At 42.0% G+C, this 20,767-nt stretch overlaps 1 protein-coding gene across 7 annotated transcripts in view; it reads right to left on the minus strand.

Annotated features, from left to right (window-relative positions):
• The window catches only part of LOC6524238 (optomotor-blind protein), a 58,478-nt gene that overhangs the window by 32,989 nt on the left and 4,722 nt on the right, over window positions 1-20,767 (minus strand). For 4 of the 7 annotated variants that reach the window (XM_039370664.2, XM_039370660.2, XM_039370657.2 and 1 more), the window contains exons 2-3: window positions 1,769-1,882; window positions 1,527-1,689 (exon numbers count right to left, since the gene is read on the minus strand). In XM_039370664.2, coding sequence (XP_039226598.1) covers window positions 1,527-1,689; window positions 1,769-1,882 — 277 coding nt within the window. The remainder of the gene's footprint in view (window positions 1-1,526; window positions 1,690-1,768; window positions 1,883-20,767) is intronic. The other 3 variants (XM_039370662.2, XM_039370669.2, XM_039370667.2) reach the window with 1 other exon arrangement.

The raw sequence follows: 20,767 nt of genomic DNA on the forward strand, positions 1-20,767 counted from the left end.
TATTAGCAGCACAAAACAGTCTTTATTTTAGCTGTGCGGCCATTTTTGGCCAAGCTATGGCGAAAACGCCGATTGAATATATCAGATTTTTTACAACAATTCGTTTTTCGATTTTTTGATAAAAAATAATCCGTTTTTTCGATGGCAATAAAAGTAGTTGTCCAAAAGTGGAATGCCATATATGTTATTAAGAACCCCCTGATTAAATAAATGCCCTACCGATTGGGACACCGATTCGGAATCGCTGGCCACACCACACGCAGCGTCGGCATTTTGCCGTTTGAACTATGCGAAATTAATGGTCAACACAGGCTACTTAGGTGGAGGCCCACGCACACCGCCGGACACGAGACACGGATTGTCGAATTGTCCGTGGGATCGGCGGGAATGGTGGGGGTGATGGGGGGAGGAGTAGGGAGCCCTTATCCGCCGCTTGTTCGCTGTGCGATTTATGACTCGCCATGCAAAACGAGCCAAGATGTAAAAGCAAAAAAAAAAACAGAAAAAAAGGAAAAGAAGGAAAAGAAGGCGGAGACATAACACAAAACTGCAGAACCACATGGCGCCCGCCCAAGATCATAATGATCATGGAACGCAGAAGAAAGACGGAGAAAGAGTCTCTATATATATATATATATATATATATATATATATATATATGTGTGTGTGTATATATGTATAGTCGCAACGGGTGGCCACCACGCACCGTCCGATCAATAAAAATGAAAATTTGCCCAGCAGTTGATGAAATTTGCGCGATCGGCGTCGGCACAACTACAAAGTCAAAAGAAGCGCGCGAGCGCGGCCTTCAAATGAAAAGTCCACCGACAATTCGGCTGGCGCCCCCCTCCCCCACCCCCTTTTACAGCCCCCCTTTATGTACCCCCCATCCAGAATCGGCGATCCGATTCCGGGCTTATCCATTCGCTTCATGCGTGTGAGAAGTTTTAGATAAGCCAGCCAGCCATGGAGTACTATATACTTCAAAGTGCAAACCCGAACCAAAACGAGTCGGATGCCATGCAAATTCGCATTGATAAGCAACAAAATGAAAAATACAAAAATAAAAATGAGAACGCGAAAAAAGAAGAAGATGGGCTTTACTGGTAGAGATGATATTTGAAGTGCCGAGTGTTAGGCGCAGGCTCTTTGATATGGGGCCTACATAATGTTCGCTTTGATGTGCTAAAGTTCCGTTGAATCGTGGCTCTTTTTTGCTTGCAAGCTTCATTGGCGAATGAGTTAATTACTTTTTAAAACAGGAACTTCAATGAATGAGCCACATCTAAAGTGCCTACTTACTATTCGGGAATTGAGAAGTCACTCTGTTGATACTCTCCCATACACACGGAATGGTAATCAAGTAAGAAATAAAGCCCCTTTTAAAACAACGCTACATAATTGTAAATCCAGTAGAATTCCTTGGCATCGTTGAGTTTTTGGATCGTGATTTTGTTTTGGTTTTTGTTGTGGGTGTGGTTGTGGTGTATCTTAGATAACTAATGCGGTAAACAAAGAAGACGTACAGTACTTACAAATCCATGTTTATCACTAATATTGTTGGTCAATTTTAATTTGTGAAATGAAACAACTTTCTGCATCCATTGCTCACCCGTTGTGGGCGAATCTGGATGGATATACATGCGTTTTGGCATCTCGGGGTCCGCTTTCCCAGCCACCATCCAGCGACTGTAATTACGATTTAAACGATTAAAACGATTATAGCGATTGCATTTAGAAACCAGAACCATATGCTCTTAAAACTTACCTATTATGAAATTTATAACGATAATCGTCCGCCGCCACAATGTCCAGTAGCAAGATGTATTTAGCCTTGGCATCCAGTCCCGAAACACGAAATTTCATTTGCGGAAACATTTGTCTGCAACGAGTAAAAACAAAGAAGGGGTTGAGCGAAATGAGGGATTAGAGATGGGCGGGGGCTATGGTCATTTTCTCGGGCTAATCAAATAAAACATTAATCAGTGCGGCTTATAAAGCCTAAGAACCAAGACCACGTTCTGGTTCTCAGGGGCCCACCTTCGGGGCCCAAAATGATCCGTCCGGCGAAGATCGCTGCAGTCGCAGTCGCACTAGCACAATCATCATCATCATCATCATCATTATCAGATTCGGACTACGAGTTGGCCAAAAGCAAAGGCAAACAAAACCCCCAGACCAGTCGGGCTATCAAGTGGCGCCAAGCCACAAATTGTTTCGGCTCGACTCCGAACTCCAAACTGCAAACTCCCAGCTCCCCACGGCTTCCCCCGGTTCCTCGACTCTCCGATTCCCGCCACTCGGATTCAAATTGGGCTAAAAAGAGAGGCAGAGTGCCAGGTTCCTCTTGGCCAGGTTGATTAGCCATGTTGGTGGCAATGTGCAAACTCGAAAATTACATGGCCCGGCCAAAAGGGGGAACACACACAGGCGATTCCGATGCGATTCGATGTCGTTGTCCGTTGTCTCGAAAGAAGCGAGCAGTACCCCAGCAACCCAGCAGCCCAGCCATCCAATCCACCCAAAAAGGAACCCAGAGTTGGACAAAAGAGGCAGGCGCATCTTTGCTGGCCAGAGGAGATCTCGCCCGGCACACACACGGGCATAAATATGAAAATTATAACTTTAAGTAGCAATCACTCAATCGCTGTTCGGGTTCAGGTTCAGCACGGTTGCACTGCGGGAAAATGAGGTCTACATTTAGATAAATGGAATTGAAGTTTAACAATAGAACTTCTCGTTTCCAAAACAATATAGGTTTTAGGCAAAAGGCTAGAGCAACGCTTTAGAACTTTGTTTCCAAAATATATATATATTTGTTTTTTGCAGTGCCAAAGATTCAGGTTGAGGTTGGGACTCTCGCAGCGAGAGCGCCTCATGAATCAAATTTAACGAACGTCTTGTTCATGTTCACAGATCATCATCAGCTGCGACTGCATTTTGATAAAAACCAACAAACATTGTGGGGTGAGGTGAGGAGGGGACTGGGGCCTCGAATACCAGAGGCGTGGAAGGAGGGCTAACAAGCTGAGTGATGTCTGACTGACTGGACGGGACTGAGGACTGAAGACTGAAGACCGAAGAGTGAGGACTGTGGACTGAACCGATGGAGGAGGGCGAGCCCAGAACAGAGGATGTTTCTATTTGGAGGAGAGCGCACCCCCTTTTCCAGGGAGGGGGTGTCTGCCTGCCTTTTTGGACTGCAAATTATTTTTTATTTGCCAGGAACGAAGGCACGTCTGTCTGCCTTGCCGTGCCTTGCTTTTTGCTTTGGCTTGGACTCTTTTTTTTTTTTCGCTGCCTGGGCTTTTGTTTTTTCGAGAGTGTGTGTGCTTGTGTGTGTGTTGTCTTAACTGAATAGCTCGTTAACATTATTGAGCACTTGGCGCCAGTTGTTGGCAGCTTGTTATGGCCAGGGACCAGGGACCAGGCCAAGACCAAGACCAGAGACCAGAGACATGGCCCCAAGCGAGGCCGACTTTGGAGCGAGTTTCCTGGGCCCACACCACACGCTGTATTTCTGTTTTTTTTTTTGTTATCTTTTTCTCTTTTTTGGACTGAAAAGCCTGGCTTGCTCGACAACAAAACGATTTGCTCTCGTTTGTGCTGGTTCCACAGGCTCTGTTGGCTCCGAAGACGCCAGACTTCAAACTTGTGGCCCAAAAGACCGAGAGACCGAGACCGAAACCGAGATTCAGGTTCGTGCAAATCGGTACGTGTAAAACTTGCACCTTTTGACCAGAGCACCCAGCGTCGTTGTTTGTTTTTGCCACACACATTTTAACGGAGAGCCACCACGGCTAATTCAATTTCCCCCGGCCAAAAGTGTTGAAGGCAGTTGGCAACGAAAAACGCCAACGAGAAGGAGCCCATGAGCCCATAATTAAGCTTAATTAAGGCTCAGTGCGTTTCCTGCGTTTCTTTTATTTTTTTTGTTTTTTTTTCTCTGCTGAGCTCTTGAGTGTTAAGGTGTCGCTCAGTTGTCCTCGACAGGCCCACATAGGGGTTAATGGCTAATCAATTAGCCCGGCCCAAAAATAAAATGTTCAACGATTGAGTTGTAATTGGGTTGGGCTCAGAATAAACAGGAAAAAAAATGGTAAGAACCGAAATGAGGGACAAGCAATAATGAAAAACTAAGAGTAAAGTTAAGAACACGAAATAAGGTCAAGACAAGGAGTTTTAGCACTTACTAAAAAAATGTGTAAAAATTTCATTTATTAAAACCCTCTAAAATAAACAAAAATTTTTGCCAATAAAAAGATTAGTAAACAACTAACAAAAATCACATTAAAATGTTTTCAAAAATGTGTTAGAAACAACAATTTAACTTGAGCATTTTTGTGAGTTTTGTTTCCCATTTTTCAGTGAACGGTCATCAAGAATTCGTTGGGTATCTTTCAACAAAACCCATCCTTCAACGCCGGCAAAGTGAGCCCTATGACACTTATCTAAATCTTGGCTACTTGCGGTGGCCATGTAATCGATTAGCGATGCCATCAGCGGACCCGCAGGTGACATCTGTGTACCCTGAGTCCTGCGTCCCGTGTCCTGTCCACTTTCCCGACCCTCCTGGCGTCTATTAACGCACCTGTGCCGCTCTCGCTGGCAGGTGAGAGGTGAGGCAGCCGACCTGCCTTAGAAGCGTCAATGCATTATCTGATAGTCAATCAAACAGCAGCTCGAAAATGCCAAAAGTAGAAAGAGCAGACGAGGCAAGGAGGCTGCAACGGAGATGATACAGGGGGACAAACAGAAGGAGGGACACAACTGGCAGTGCCGAGAGAAAAAGAAAAAATAAATACAACAAGAAAATAAAAACCAACAGAGGTTGGCTTGCAAAACGCATTCGTGGGTTTTTGGCTCTCCTTTTTGTCAACAAGGCGCGGGGATTAAAGTAGCACCTGCAGTTGGTCCAAAGGGAACCGAAAATTGGTAGCAGTAGTGCCGGGGAAACCCTCAAGAAATAGTGGCTGGGGATCGGGGATCCGTTGATAGTTTGGCTTTGTGACAACAAAATTGCTGTCCCTTTTTTGTTTTTCAGAGCGCTTCCTTAATCTTTGTCAACACATTGCCAATAAATTTCCGATACAACCTGCGAAAAGGGGTGCATATTCAACATCATCTTACATCATTTGCCTAGAGAACATCTGTCTGTTGGTTCGGTTGATTTATTTATTTGGTCACTTTTTGCATTGCATTTAATTTGAATTTTATTGAATGACAATTGCATGCAAATTGCTTGCGGAAGAGGGAATGTTTTTTTGCATTTTACAGATGTGCATCGTTTGGGTATTTGACAAATTTGTGAGACCCATCGGAACTGGGAACTTGCTAACTAGATGTAGAGGTGGATGTGGAGACAAACAAGGACCAAAGGCAGCTGCATCATAAACGTTAATTACCCACACGCACACACTCACGCAGACACACGCGGGCACAGACGAGTTGAGTCGAAGGATCGAGGCAAATTAGTTAAACCAATAAACTGACAGGCCCAGACTGACTGACCAAGTGGCTGGGCCATATATCAAGTCTATATAATAATAAAACAATTTATGAAGGCATAACCACGGCCCCAAGTCCTCGTAAACACGCTGCCCGTTTGTTTTAGCCTGTCAGTTAGTGGTAACGCCCACTCCCGTCTCGTTTTGGCCCGAAATAAATGGCCATGTCATTAAGATCGGAGGCACCGAAACTCTGGGACCCCGAAACAGGATCATCGGGCACCGGGCGGGCAACACCACCATCAGAAAGAAGTCAGTAATATAAGTGGGGATAAGTTTCTACAAAAAATGTGTATATGGTATGGGGGAAAACTGTCGCCTAAAAACTATTCCTTATCGAAGGCCAGCTGACCCTGAGCATAAATCTGGCGCAATGAATAAATCAAATGTGGGAAATCGGGTGTAATTACAATTTGATCGCTTCATTTTGGGAGAGCGTGAAACGAGCGAAGCCAATCGTGATATTAACCAAAACTGAACGAATTTTGAATGCCCTAAAAATAAAGCATACATATAAGTGACTACTGTAAAAGGTACTCTCATAGCAAGGTATAAAGCTTAAAAAAAAATTCCAATTAAGCCTAAAATAATAATATAGTTAGGGTATACGAACTTTAGATAGCATTTGCATTACTTGTCGCATACTTATCGAGGGTAACGATTAGATTGTGGCGTTGTCATCGCGGCGACTTTTCTTGCCTGATAAGGTGAATGAGGAGGAAGGAGGTGGGGCCCTCCTTGTGCACCCATATTTTTTTTGGGGGGAATCGAAAAATCGAAAGATCGAAAAAATAAAACATGGCTGAACCCGTTAACCTTGCCGTCGATTAGAATTCTCGCAGTCGCCGCCCCTCACTCTGTTTTGTTTTGTTTTTTTTTCTGTTTTTTTGTCAGTCCCCCGATTATTAGCTTTTCACAGTTTCCGCGCCTGTTGTTCGACTTAATTGTTATGAATTGAAATGCAGTTGTCACGCAGATAAGCAGAAAGGAAAGACAAGGGTTCAGGGGTCGCAAGTCGCGGGGTCAGGCTTTGAAAACTCGGATTTCAGCCACTCGGCGACTTTGGGTGTTGATTTATGTCGTCTGCGGATGGGCATGGGCCATATAAAAAACAGCCTCAACAAGTGGCGTTTTGACAAGTGCAGCAAAAACCACAATTTCCAATTATGCGGGGGAATTAAAATCATCAACAGATTTTTAAGTGCGCGCTCTCTGGTGGATATTTATTTATTTCGATTCAAATTGTTGTAAGTTATAAAAAAAAAGGGAAAGTATACTAAAGTCTGTTCTTTCTACTTGCGCAAATTTGAAACGTGTGCTGTTATGCTAAAACTATATTATTAAAAGCGCGAGTTCGAGTAACTAAAGTCGTTTACTGTGTACTTCGAGCGGACACCGCCAATATGGATAATTATATATCTGTATGTAGGAATACACAAACAAGGTTTGTTCTTATTTGGTGTTGTCGCCGCTTTTGTTTGCCTGCCTTTGTATTGTTTCTTTGTTTTTTATTTATATTTTTTTGTTTGTTATAATTGCTCATAATTGCGGCGGTTGTCACACATACTCGCACACGGAAATGCACACATGAATTTGCGCCATTTTTACAGAAACACTTGGTTCTTGTTTTTTTTTTTTGGTCGCCATCATTTTCGGTCAATTGACACAGGAAAAAAAGAGAAAAAAAACACACACACACAAACACAACCTTTTCCTTTTATTTTATTTTATTTGCAAATTCTAACCTTGCAAATACAGCCCCTCTCTTTCTTTGCGTAGCTACCCCTCTCTTTCCCTTGCTTCACCTGCTCCGCTTTTGGGCTGTTGCTGTCCCTTTTTCTCCACATGTGTCCCCCGCTTCGGTGGAAAAGAGATGTCGTAACGCCCCCGCATCTTTTTCGTCTTTTCTTGTTGTATTTGGTTTTATTATTATATTTTTTTGTTTAATTTTCGTGTGTGTGCCTTTGCTTTGTTATTTTAGCTTGGCTTGCTTTATTTTGTATATTTTTTTTGGATTGCCGGTCAGTTTTTTTTCGCTTGGTCCGCCCATTGGCCATTTCTCTTGCTCGCCAGCTCATTTGCATGCATGAAATGCTCTTAACCTTTTTTTTAATTTTGCTTTTGATTTGTCAGTGGACGAGTGTGCGTTCTTTTATAACTCCCCTCTAGCTTATTTGCATTCATTTATTAATAATTTTCAGTTTCCTCTGGCTTTTAGCCTGTTTAATATGCACGCCGGCGGCTTCGTCAGTTGTGTGACTTTTCGCACAATAATCAAAGGCAGCAGCAACAACAATTGGCATAACAATTTAGCGACAATTTTTATTTCATTTTCATTTGTCGCACATGCAACGCAGGCAAATCGGTTGAATAAAATATGATGCTTCTGATTTGCATTAATAGAAAGAGAAATAAAATACGTTTACATATACTACATACGACTATAATGATTGATTTAGATTATCACATGTCAGTACACATGTAGAAGGAAAAAGCAAAACTCTCAGCTTAAAAACTCAAATTGCAGTCGGATTCAATAAATCTCGTGACGCATATTGTAGGCTCTTGTTTATATACCTATTTTCCTTGACCCTTTTTGGGTCAAAGATCCCTGGCTAATTTAAGATCCCACTAATTGGTTTAATCTCAATTAGGTTCTTGGCCCGTGTCTCAAGTTGGTTTTGGCCAAGATGCGATTTCACAGGCGAATATTTCCCAAATGGCAGCAGCAGTGACATTTGCACCAAGCCAGCAAGGAAATGGGGGCGGTGGCAAGGAAGTATATCATAGATACACGGACGACCCCAAAGTTGGTGCTAAATTATTTATGGCCAAGTTTTAAATACATTTTGTCGGGGGGCGAAAAAAAAGCAGAGAGAGCGAGATAGAGTTTGTCTTATATTTAATTAAATTGTGCGTCAAATGCTTTGCAGCTCGTTTGCCAACTTTTGTGTAGTGGTGGGTGGTTCGATGGGTGGTTCAGTGGGTGGCTCTGTGGGTGGTTCAGTGGGCGCGGACCCCAGCTTTGGACTTCCTTTATTTTTTCCCTGTCAATGTTTGCCTGCCAAAGTGTAAGTAATTTATGCGCATTTAGTGCTCAAGTGAGCTCAAAAGCTAGCGGATAAAGAAAGATGGGCTCAAGATGCTCTACTATTAGACGCTGCGGAGTGGAAATAGAAGGGCCATCGACTGAAAGCTGACTAAGCTCATCTCCATACAAATCGCCGTTGTCGCCGTTGAAAGCCATTAAAGGGGCAGAAAAAAATAAATAATAAGTTGGGATGCATATGATTATTTCCCTTACGAGTATTTTTAACTGTCCCATGCGTTTATGGCAATAATAATTAATTGGCTATAAATAACGGGTGTCTAACTATTTTTGTCATCAATAAAAAATGATATTTAAATAATAATAAATATTTCAGGTTATACAAATGTAACGTACAGTATTCATTTAATTGATTTAGTAGAAATTGCCGTAGTTATTCAATAATTTATTCAAAAAATCACCAGTTCTTAATATACATTTTAATCAAATGAAATTCTTATTTATAAGCCCTTCAAATTGCCACAGGGTGCATATCTCTAACCCCCAACTTAACTTGATGTACAGTGAGTAATCGCTAAAACAAACAGTCTCGATGGCTGCCACGCCCCCTGCGCCCACGTTTAATGTCTAAATTATGGTGGTAGGCGCCATTAACGCGTTTCTGTTTGTTTGTTTGCATTGCCTTTTTCCCTGCACAATACATAACCAAGAGATCCAAGCAGATCCTTTTTGAGTGGTTCGGATCACGATCACGACCAAGAAGATGATGATGATTCAGAGGGGGGGAGTTTAAGATGGCTGATGGCCATGTCGGTGCACACATCCGCACATCCGTTTAAGCAGCTCTGAAAACCGGGAAATGTGGAGGTTGCCTGGGTTTGTTCCCTGCACTATGCAGAATATCCATACGATTAAATATTATTGACTTAATATTTAATTTTTCCAGAGACCAAATTACTAAATTGTATTAGAGTTCCTTCTTAAAAAGATTTCAATTTGTAAATAATTTGTGATGGTAACACCAGTTTTTCTCTCAGTGCTGAATGCTTTGTTGGCTGGCTGAGATTGTTGGCAAGTTGTTGGTTGAATTGTTGTAAGCTCGGTTTGAGGACGCGGACGCAGGTAATAACAGTCATCACACACGTCAGACACTCATAAATCCTCAAAGTCAACAAGGCGGAGGGCACATAACGAGCCTAGGCTCGAGGTTCCACGTTCCACGGGCTCCAGGCTCCAGCCTTCAGTGCTCCGTGTTCCCAGTGCCCAGTTCCAGTTTCCAGTTTCTCAATGGGAAAGATTCAGATTCTAAACGAGCTGCGTTTAAATGTTGTTAACATAACCGACATGCGGTTGAGAGACAGGACAGCCCAAGGACCGGATTCTAATGTGTCCCACACACGGCGAACTCCGAGCCCCATCATCATAATCTTCATCATGATGAAGACGGACAACATACTGCAACTTGTTTCAGCCCACAGAAGAAAAACACAAACTACAAAAAATAAAAAATAAGAAGAGAGGGACCCATTCCCATTCATGGGTGGTGTGCAATGAGGTTCCAAACGCATGTTTATATAATTCTTATTTGTGATCGAACAGCGATAAATTCGCATTCTCTCTCGTTGCCTGCCTGTGCGTTTTGTTCTGTTGGTTTTAAATAAATCAAATCAACACGATTCGCAGAAACCTCCTCGCAATCCTCCCCTGATAAGACCCAAAAAAAGAAGTAATATAGGAAATATAAAGAACCCCGGGGGAAGAATCTTGGCAGAGAGATCTACTGTGTTCACCTGTTGAATTCTCCTCCTGTTGGGTTTCTCCTCGAAACCGTGCGATTCTTTTGCTTTCTGCTGCAGCAGAATCTCCTGTTGCTTGGGGCTTGTTGGGGCTGATTTGGTAGCATGTTGCACTGCACAGCTGAAGACAGCTGGCTTTGCCACAAAATCATATTTACTGAAGGAGCGTGTGCAGATTGTTGAATGGTTTTGGCGGCCCATCTCGATCTAATATTTCTAACCAACTACATATATTACCAGCTCCCTTATATAAAACCCTTTTTCGCTCTTCGTGACTTTCATCCAGTTGAGACGCCTTAACTGTCTTTCTGAGATACCGATCTTGATCCAGAATGGGAATTCTTTTGGTTTTTGGTGGCGCTCCGTAGGACATTGCGTGTGCTGTGTGTGTCAGTTGTGCTCAAGGACTCGTTGAGACCCCGATGACCGATGGCTGTCATAAGGCCAAAAAAGGGACGATGGCCATACGCACATTTTTGCGGTCGCACGAAACACGACGAAGAACAAACAGAAACTTACAACTGCTGCCGTTTTTTTTCCATGTTTGCTCTTGGTTTTTTCGGAGCCCCTTTCTTCACCACAGAAACGGAGACGGCGGGGGGATTCTTTTTCGTTTTTTCCCGGAGTCAGAGTCTACAAAAGGTGTTGACCAAACAACAACGGCAGCAACTGGCCAAAACACGAGGGGCAACTGGGTACACGCGTCTTAACAAGAACAACAACACCACCGCATGGCTCAGCACCAAGAAGACGGACCAGGAAGACTGAAGACAGTGAGGAAGAGGAAGACGACGGCGAAGGCGAAGAGAGAGCAATTGGTTGGCCCGGCTGCAAAGCTGTTGAGCGCATAAAAAACGTTATAAATAACACGCTCGAGCATTTAACGCGCCAAACATGTGTTCCACTGTCCAATTTGTGGTCTGTTTACCTTTTGCCAATGGGCCTCCGCTCCTTGAGAAGCCAGGGGCGCAACCCGAAGAGAGGGGATCCAGCGAGATAGTTGAGAAGTAGATGACCAGATAGAGGTGACCACTCCCCAGGAAAACTTACCCAAAAAAATTAAAAACTTAAGCTGAGCTTAACAGCGATAAAGAGTGAACTCATAAAATCATTATTTATCAAACCAAAAGCATTCTACCAGAAATCGGAAGTGATAACTAATACTACGGCACTCAAAAAAACCAGGTGACATCTATAAGACTCAAAAGAAGGGGATTCTACTTAGTTAGATGAAGGGCCAAATACAAGGATCGGCAAAGGGCACAGGGAAGAGGAGGAAGCCAAAAAGCCCAGCGGCCTTTGATGATAATAAAATGCAGATACAAACGACACTGGACAAGTGGCCATATGAAGAAGACGTGAAGGGAGAACCAAGAAACCGAAAAGGACCGAAAAACAAACAAAGCCAAACGGGGAGAAGCTAAGAGAGATGAGTGGTGGAATCAGGATGAGATCCGAGAAAATAGGACAGAGGATGTGGCTTACCTGGCGCTATAGGTACGGATCAAACAACGAAAGACAAAAACAAACCCCCGAGGGTTGCGATCAGATCCCTCCAGGCAGCTGACCTTCTCCCCCTTTCTGGGCCCTGCCCATACCCATCTTCTTCCGCCTCCCTTTGTCTTCCCCGTCCGTGCTATTTTGCTCGCTCAAATTTGATCAGGCGCCCGCGCAGGGAAGCGGGAACAGGTTGAGAGAAAGAGAGAGGGATTTGACCAGTGGGCCGAGAATAAGAGCGAAGAGAACCGGAAGAGGGAGAAAAGCCCGGAGGGACCGGGGTTTAACTAAATGGGGATTACCTACTATACCTACTATTGTGTGCGTTCGGGTCGGCCATCGAGTTATCTCAATTATGCTAATTAACCCGTACTGTGAAGCCAAGTCCTCTTGCTAAGTAACGAGTGCAAATTTCAAAAAATCAACTCTTCTCTCCTCTCGACTTAGTTCATCATAATTCATTCAGTAATTAAGTAAATTGTAGAGCAGCGAGTAGTAAAGGAATAGTTGCGAGTGTGATTTTCAGCACAATAAGCTTGGCAACTATCTTCGCACTACGAGTATATTCTTTAATTGTACCGTTAAAATGAAAACGAGTAGCGAATAACGAGCGGCGAGTAATGGAATTCCATCGGCGATGTGAATTCCCGCAATTGACGGTTGTCAATCACAGTTTGGATCTGGCCAAGTTGTTTCTGCCTGTCACCTAACTTGTTCCACTTTCTGTTATATCCCCTCCCTCCTTCATTCTATATTTCACCGTGTTTGTCTTTTTTCTCTTTCTTTCTCCACACACGATTGCACACTTGCACTTCCGTTGCATTGGTTTTTTGTTGTTGCTGGGGGGATTGCGATTGTCGTTGACTGCTGACTGCTGACGACTGCCTGGCAATTGGCAGTGCAACAAAATAGCTATTGACAAATTATGACCAACTAAAAGTAATTACACGCGACGAGAGGGAGACGGCAGATAACGAGTTCTGCCGACAACGCGTTAATAGTACAAATAATCAACGAGTGCAACAGCAGCAACAACAGGAGCAACAATAACAGCAAGAGCAACAGCGTCAAGAGCCGCACTAAACATACACTTAATATTAATTGTTTTTTATTAACACGATCCGGCTGCCTTACACACCACTTGCTTTGCTTTATTCATGCTCTTTCTCTGCTGCCGTTTTCATACCCTGTAACGATTGATGGGGACTTCCGATACCGGAGGTCTTGGGAACTAGGTGGGGATGTGAAATTTGGTATGGACATATGCAGTCGAAAACTTTACTTTGGCTTTTTGACATGGCAATACACGCTAGCAGGCTCCCTAGGCGAACCTCTAAAAATTCTTGGTTTGAAGATTGTGGAATCTAACAATAATGATTGTTTGTGCCAGAAGTCGCAGAAGCATGCTTTGATAGCATAAAAAGACCAAACAAGGAGTGCAGGGTATGGTTAAGTTGGGAGCTTCAACTTGGTTTCGTTCTTGCTGGCTTCTCTGTTGTTTTATTGCGGCCGTTGCTGAGATTCATTAATAATTCAAAAAATTGCACATGGCCGGCGGCGATGACAGCAACGTCGGCTGCGACGCTGGCAGAGGCAGAGCGTGTAATCGAGTTGTTAACTCAAGTGACAACGAGCGTGAGCAGCGACGCCAACGTCGTCGTCGCCGTCAAAAGCATGTGCAAAACAACAATTAAATGCAGTCAACACACGATCTCACAAAAGGTAAAAAAAAAACAGAAATGAAGAAAATAATATATTTTTAAACCAGAGCGGACTAAACGACAGAAAGAGATGGAGAGTGCGACTTTGACTTTGTGGCTGCAATTGCTTTTAATGAAATCAACACTTTTTACTGCCACTTGCACGCAATCTGCTGCTTCTTACATTTTTTTATTTTTGCCTCACTTTGGCGATTTTTTCTTACGTTTTTCGCGCAACTTTTTTCGGGCTGGCAGCTTAATTAAAAGCCAAAACAGCTAAAACATATTTCGCGCCTTTGTTGCTTAACAATTAAAATCAACAACAACAAAAGCCCAATTTCACACTCAATTAACGCGATGCAGGCAGACAAACAACAAAAAGCAAAACAACGTACAAAAAAATATAAAAGCAAAACAACACCATACATATGTAAGGCATAAAGCAAAAAAGTTTTGGTGCTGCTGTGAAATTATATATATATGTATATATGTATATGTAAACCTCCTCTTTTTCGTCACCCACTAGATGAAGTGGGTTGAAAAGTGTGGGGGAGTGGAGAAGTCGGGCAAAACGCAGCACAGACTGCAAAACTTTTGTTTGCCGTTAATTGACTGCACACACACAAAACAGCGGTGGGAGGTGCAAAAGAGTCAGCGAGATGCACAGACAGAGATAGCAAGTCGAATGCAAAAAGCTATGTTCTTTAGCTGGTTTCCTGTACTCTATATCAGTTCATAGTTGTTCGTTGGTGTAAGTGGTGGTGAAGGAGTTTTCGGCATTTTATTCTTTGGCATAGTTTCCTGTTTGGCTATATGAGTTCGTGCTTTTGCAGTCGTTGGTGTAATTGTTGAACCAATTTGTTGAAACTTATTTTCCCATTCATATAGTTGTAATTATACATAGTATCACAAAGTTGCTGACATATTATATACTGCCCGTTTAAAAGAACTTTTGCCTGAATGCTTTAAAGCATATTAAGCTTATCAATCTGATTGAATAAGAAAATGCTTGTATTGAGTGCAACAAGAGTGCGTTGGTGATAGCTGCACCCCATTGGCCCATCCACCTGCAAGTGCCCACTGTATTTCGAGCAAGAACAGTGGAACCCCAACCTCCAACGCTATCCACTCTGTAGATGGTAGATGTGCGTGCGTAATTGCCTTTTGGCTTCGTGTTAATTTTCCCTCGTGGAAAACGCACGACAGGAAAAACTGGAAGGGGGAGACGGAGTCCATGTCGTAGGTGCTACATAAATTTGATTTTTATTTTCCCAGAAAACCGAAACCGAAATAAGAAGAATTTTTATTCATAAAAATCAAGTGGCAACATAAATTCGTGTGTGTTACCAAAAACGTAGCTGTATTTTGTGTCGATGTTTGTTCTTTTCTGTTTCAGTTTAATTCTCTGATTCGGATTTTGTTTGGCAGCTTAATCAGGCAAACAGAACACGCAGAGCAGTTAAAACGCACCAAATGCCCCATACAATTTGTATAATTTTTCAGCCCAGAAAATATTAAATAAATATGCACACATACATAGACATGTGCATAGCAGCAATAATAATAATAAAGAAAAAATAAAACCAAAGCAACTCGTCAATTTTTGCCACTTAAAATTCATAAAGCGTCGCCTGAGCCTCAGAAAACTTCGGCAGACCAGAATATATGTACAAACATATAGGAGCAAGAACATGGGGGATGGGGGGAAAGAAGACGAGCTACCATCAGAAGGCATAAGAAGGATGGCTTTAAACTAAAACTCCTGAATCTGACATTTAAACATTTCCATTTTTAGAAATGTATTTCTTCTGGGCAGCTAATTCAAACGAGTTAAGTCATTTGCTTTGCACATAACTCCGGGGCAATTTGATAAGGGTCAGGAAAATAATGCAAGTTCTTGAACATTTATTTGCTTGAATATTTTGACAGTCATAATGCAAATTTTTGGACATTGGAACATTTGGCAAGACTACGGCGCCTAAAGAAACCCACAACTTTTGGCCAACATGAATGGAGTAACGACGATGGTCCATCCTTTTGAAAACGATACTTCTAATTTCTGGAAAATTGAAATACCATCAAACCCGCTCTCTCCACCACTCGTAGATAAGATCAGGTTCAGGTATATCGCATAGATCAAAAGGATTTGGGGACCAGCTTAGCTGCCTGCCACATTTCCGCGAAAATTTCCCAGCTCAGTGAGCGTCCTTTTTGCCATCGTGTTGCTCTATATCATTCGTTTTTGTTTTTTTCTTGTTTTTTTTTGCCAATTAGCGTTCTAATCAAGTGTAAACTAATGCTAAAAGCCAAGCCGGATTCGCCTCGAACGCGTGAATTTGCCACGAGGACAAATGCATACCGAAAAGGGTAAAAAAATAGTAACACATGGGCGAACAAAAAAGTTGGAATTTTAAAAATAATTTAATAATTTAGAATAAAAACTTTTAGGAAATAATGAAAAATATATTTTAAAACCAAAACATTTATGTATCTAAAAAATTATTAAAGCTCAATAAAATATATATTTATTTTAGATATTTAAAAAAATAATAAAAAGTAACCACAAGCTTATAATTAATATTAAGCAAGCGATCGACAATCAAAGGATGTATGTATTTTTTGTTTTCTGTGAAAGAGACAGCTAATTTGACTACTCTGCCGCACGGTGAGTGCAAGTGAGATGGCTACAGACTGTCGTTGATATTGTTGCTGCTGCCGCTCTGCCGGCTGATTTCCTTTGATCTGCCATCGCACATCTAGGAAATGTTTGTCAAATTCATTCGACCGTTCTCATTGTTTTTGACATTTCTTTTAGTCTTCGCTGTTGCTTCTTCTTTTTTGTTGCTGTTGTCGCTGCAGCCTCTTCTTTTTCTTCTTCTTGTTTGTCGTCTGCTCGATCACTTTCTCTGCTTTTTTGGGAGAGGCTTTTTCCAGCTTTTTCTGCCTTTTCTGTTTTTTTTTCTTTTTTTTGTACTCATTGAGCGCCAATGCCAAACACATGTCCAGCTAACAACTTGAATGCATTGTTCTCAGTCCCACACAAACCGACTGATGAAAAAACAGCAGCCGCCAAGATATTAGCTCCACAGATTACCACCAAAAATGTCGATAAACAAATCGATTTATGAGATCAGCTAATATTATACAATTCAGCTTATAAGATGTATGACAATTTAGCATGTCTTTTGGCTACAATTTTGTTTGCTCGAATTTTTCGCAGACTGGGACTTCAAAAGTCTGCCAAAATCATCGATCTTTAATGCTATATATTTGAGCCCCGCCGTCGTCGATCCCCTCCCCCTTTGCCGACCCGATTTTCGAGCGGACTCCACCACCACTCCACGCACATTCGTCAGGCATTGTCGTTATTTTTCTGGCGCCAAAAAGACGCCGTCTTCGTCCTCGCTAACGTTGTCTCTTTCTGACCACGTAGGCCATCTCACTTGCACTTGCACTCTCCTTGCTCACTCGCCTGGCATTCTGTCTTAAGGTTGTTGTTGGGATTCCCTTTATTTTTTGTTTTTTTTTTTGTATCTTGCCCCATTCTTTGTGCGATTTTTTTTTTTTTGGTTTTTGTTTTTGCTCGCTGTTTTCGCTTTTTTGTTCGGTTTTTTTATATTTATTTTCTTTTCTTTCTTCTTTTTGGGTTCTTCTGAACTCATGTTGTTCATTATAAAGGACGTCATCATCGTCATCTTTTGGGTTGTTGCTGTCGTTGTTGGTTGTCATATTTTGCCTTGTTCGCTTTGTGCATTTCCAAGTTGTCCGTGAAGAAAAGGGAATATCAGACGGAGAAAAAAGTTGGAAGCCAGCGCAAATGCGTTTTAAATATTCCATTCCATGCAGTTCAAAACGGGCTGTTTCGAATTCCAGGCGTTGCTCATGGTTGTCGAGCGATTGGGGTTCGAAATATGTACCAATTCCGGGGTTCCCCTTCATGATGAGGTTTCCTTTGCGACCTGAAGACTTTCTTGGTGTTTCATTCCATAGTTCCGCTGTTGCATTCTAATCGCTTCTTTCGTTTCAGAGTTGCAGAGTTATTGCACCATTCTGAACACCTCCTCCTCCTTAAATGTGATAATCACCCATTAGGCTTATCAGTTGCCCACCAAAACTGACGTCTCATTAGCCAAGCGGAGCGTGTAAACAGCTGAATTCTCTCTCGATTAAGACCGAAACCATTTAGCGGCATTTTGTTACCATCAATTTTCGGCTGGTTGCGGTTCTCTGACCAAAAACTCAAACGTCATTAAGCCAAGTTAGGAAAACCGCTAGCCGCGCTTCAATTTCCAACTTGCAACTTCCGCTGCGTGGGCGCTTTATTTATTTATTATTTTCTTTTTTTGTTGAGGGGAAACTTGGATTTTTACCGGCGACGGAAGCGCTTACTTAATTAGCCGAACCAAACAAGAAAAAAATAATACTGAAATTTTGGTGTTCCTCAAATTAATTTTCATTTCATTTAAAGTAGGCGTAAATGCAATTTAAATTAACAGCCACAAAAATGCGCCACTTAAATGCTTTGCTGCCTCTCTTTTTCTCCAATGCCTGTCGCTTTTTAATTTGTTAAGATTTTTTTATGACATTTTTATTGTAATTTAAGCAGCGTCGTGTTCGTATTTGGATTTCGGCTTTCAGTTTTTGGGTGGTGTGGATTGTAGTTTGGGCCAAACTGGTTTTATTTTATGTAATTTACAGTCGCCTATAGGTAAAAATATTTGTTTGGAGTGTTTAAATTGCATCCTGGGTTGTCCTATAGCAATATGCGTATCTTTCGTTACAAAGAAGAGTGTAAATTGCACAGTGGCTAAATGAACAAATTTTTTGTAAATAATTACTGGTTGTAATACACGCACACGATGTGTGCAGTTATCTGTGGGATCCCACCAATTTTCCATAAGCTCTGCACGGCAAGCCGGAGAAATCAATTTGAAATCAAATTACGTGCAAATTATCCAATGGACTTATGAATTTTCCAAGAGTCGAGCGAAACCCAAAGGATATATATCCACCATACATATGGAGGGTCAATCTATCGCTATGCCAATTATTATGCATTTTTTATCGAACTGAAAACTGTCAAGTGAATTTCGTATGGGCACTGGAAGAAGGCCCTTTTGCCCAAATAGGAGAAAGGAAAATTACAGCGTAGAACCGAAGAAATTTCCAAGTTACTAAGCAAATTAAGTGTAATTTAGAAGGGTCATTTTTCGTAACCCCCTTCACCTTCACGTATTTGTCAACTTAGCACATCGATAATTTTTCCTGCCCCCTTTTGCAGGACGACAATTTTAACACAATTATGAAAAACGTTTCCAAGATGGCAAAGCAGGGAAAATGGGGGACTGTAGGTGGGATTTGTTTGGCTCTTCGAGGGTTGTACACTATAACAAAATTTCGCCCTCAACCCCCAAATGACCCCTTTTCCCCCGCCCGCTAATGACTTTGTGGAGGAAAGCTTGGGGAAATACATACGAAAAAAAAAAAATGGGAAAATAAAAAACTAGAAGGTGGACACGCCTATTTAATTGAGCCTACGGCTTCGAGGAGGTGGGCGTTGGTGAGCGGGGCAGGCCAGTGCACTTTGATTGCGTTTTGTCGCCGTCAGCTGAATTTTTACCCAAAACCAAAAACGGAAGGAATCGAAGGATCACGGGGACCAACAGACCCAGAAATTATGGAGGATATGGAAAATTTTTATTTATGAAAATTAAACAAGTGAACTTTGACAGGCGGTTGCCCAGGGTCTGACCCCTGAACCCGAAACAAGACTTGGTGTCCTGTGGCGTGTCATTAAATATTTTTGTCTGTCACACTATCGCATGCTTGTCACAAAGCCCCCGACATCAATTAGAAACTATGAATGGGGTACCAAAAGACAAGTCATCTTCATATTTTCTAATCATATCCACAACATTTTACAATTTTCGTTTGCGATGATTGAAACTCGTTTTATAGATGGGGGTTTCAGAAGGAAATTGCCGCTTTCAATTAGCTAGAAACTGGCGAAATCAAAGCAATCTTGCACTATGTTCCATATGTAATATTTTTTTTTGCGTTTTTCTATTTGGCTCACACTTGGGGTTAACATTTGATAATTTCTGACATTTTGTATAGGTTTTTTTCTTTCAATGCTTTCCCTATTTTTCAAATCGTATTTCCTTGACTTTTCGCCACTGAAAGTGTCGCCAAATGTTCACGGGGTGTGGCAAACGAGGGGAGACTTTATTTATTTGCGCTTAGACAGCAATTTCAATTAATTGATAAGTCACAGCAACAAGCAGCAAATAGCAAAACGAAGAAAGATTTCACGCTATTTGCTTTAGCAACTTAATTCCCAGCGACAAATTGAGAAAAAGGGCGAAAAATATTGAAGACGAGGCGGAGCAGCAGTGAAATTTAATTTTAGCTGTTAAGTAAGTGAAGTGGAATGGTTTTACTTGCAGGATGTAAACTGTAAACGGTAGAAGCACACTGAGAATTTGGAAAACAAGTCATTCTGAAGAAGCTGTCAAACTTTTGTGAATGAAAAACTAAAGCCACAAGCCTACAAATCATTGCATCAACGAATTGAAATCGAAATGGGCTACAAAAAAAATCCGGCACAAAAACCGATTGAATCGAGCCAAGTGAATGCAAATCCACTCGCAAAACATTCAAGTGGCACTCACATGAAGAGGCGAAAAAGGGGGGTGGTGTTTTCCAGCGGGGGGGTTTGTGCGGCCGGAAAAACAATAATTTTGACATTGATGATGATGGGGCAACGGCAACAGAAGCGGCAACAATAATTCTGTTTGCTGTTTTGCCATTTGGTTGTTGCTTTTTTTCGCACGTCTCGCAAGCATGCAACAGCAAAAATGCTAAAAACAACAATAACAGCAACGAAAATATCGTCTGTGTGTGTGGCGTGCAAAAAAGTTGCAACTTACACACTGGCATAATCTCCATATGTGTGCTAGGTACAAGTACTTAAAACTTTTACAAGCCACTCGGGGCTCCCCTTCTCTGCCCATCTCACTTCCTCCCATTCCTCATCCACGGCCGCCCCACCACCCCCCCTTTTACAACAATTGCATGCCACACTTTGGGGCAAGCCCCCGGCTCTCCCCTCTTGCAGGGTCATGAACTCGGGAGCACGGAGAAAAAACAGCATTTGGCTATGCCACGCTGTCAATCTAATGCATATGATATAATATTATTCATTAGTTTAATTCATTT

This window comes from Drosophila yakuba, chromosome X (assembly GCF_016746365.2).
Source record: "Drosophila yakuba strain Tai18E2 chromosome X, Prin_Dyak_Tai18E2_2.1, whole genome shotgun sequence".
Taxonomy (NCBI): Eukaryota; Metazoa; Arthropoda; class Insecta; order Diptera; family Drosophilidae; genus Drosophila; species Drosophila yakuba.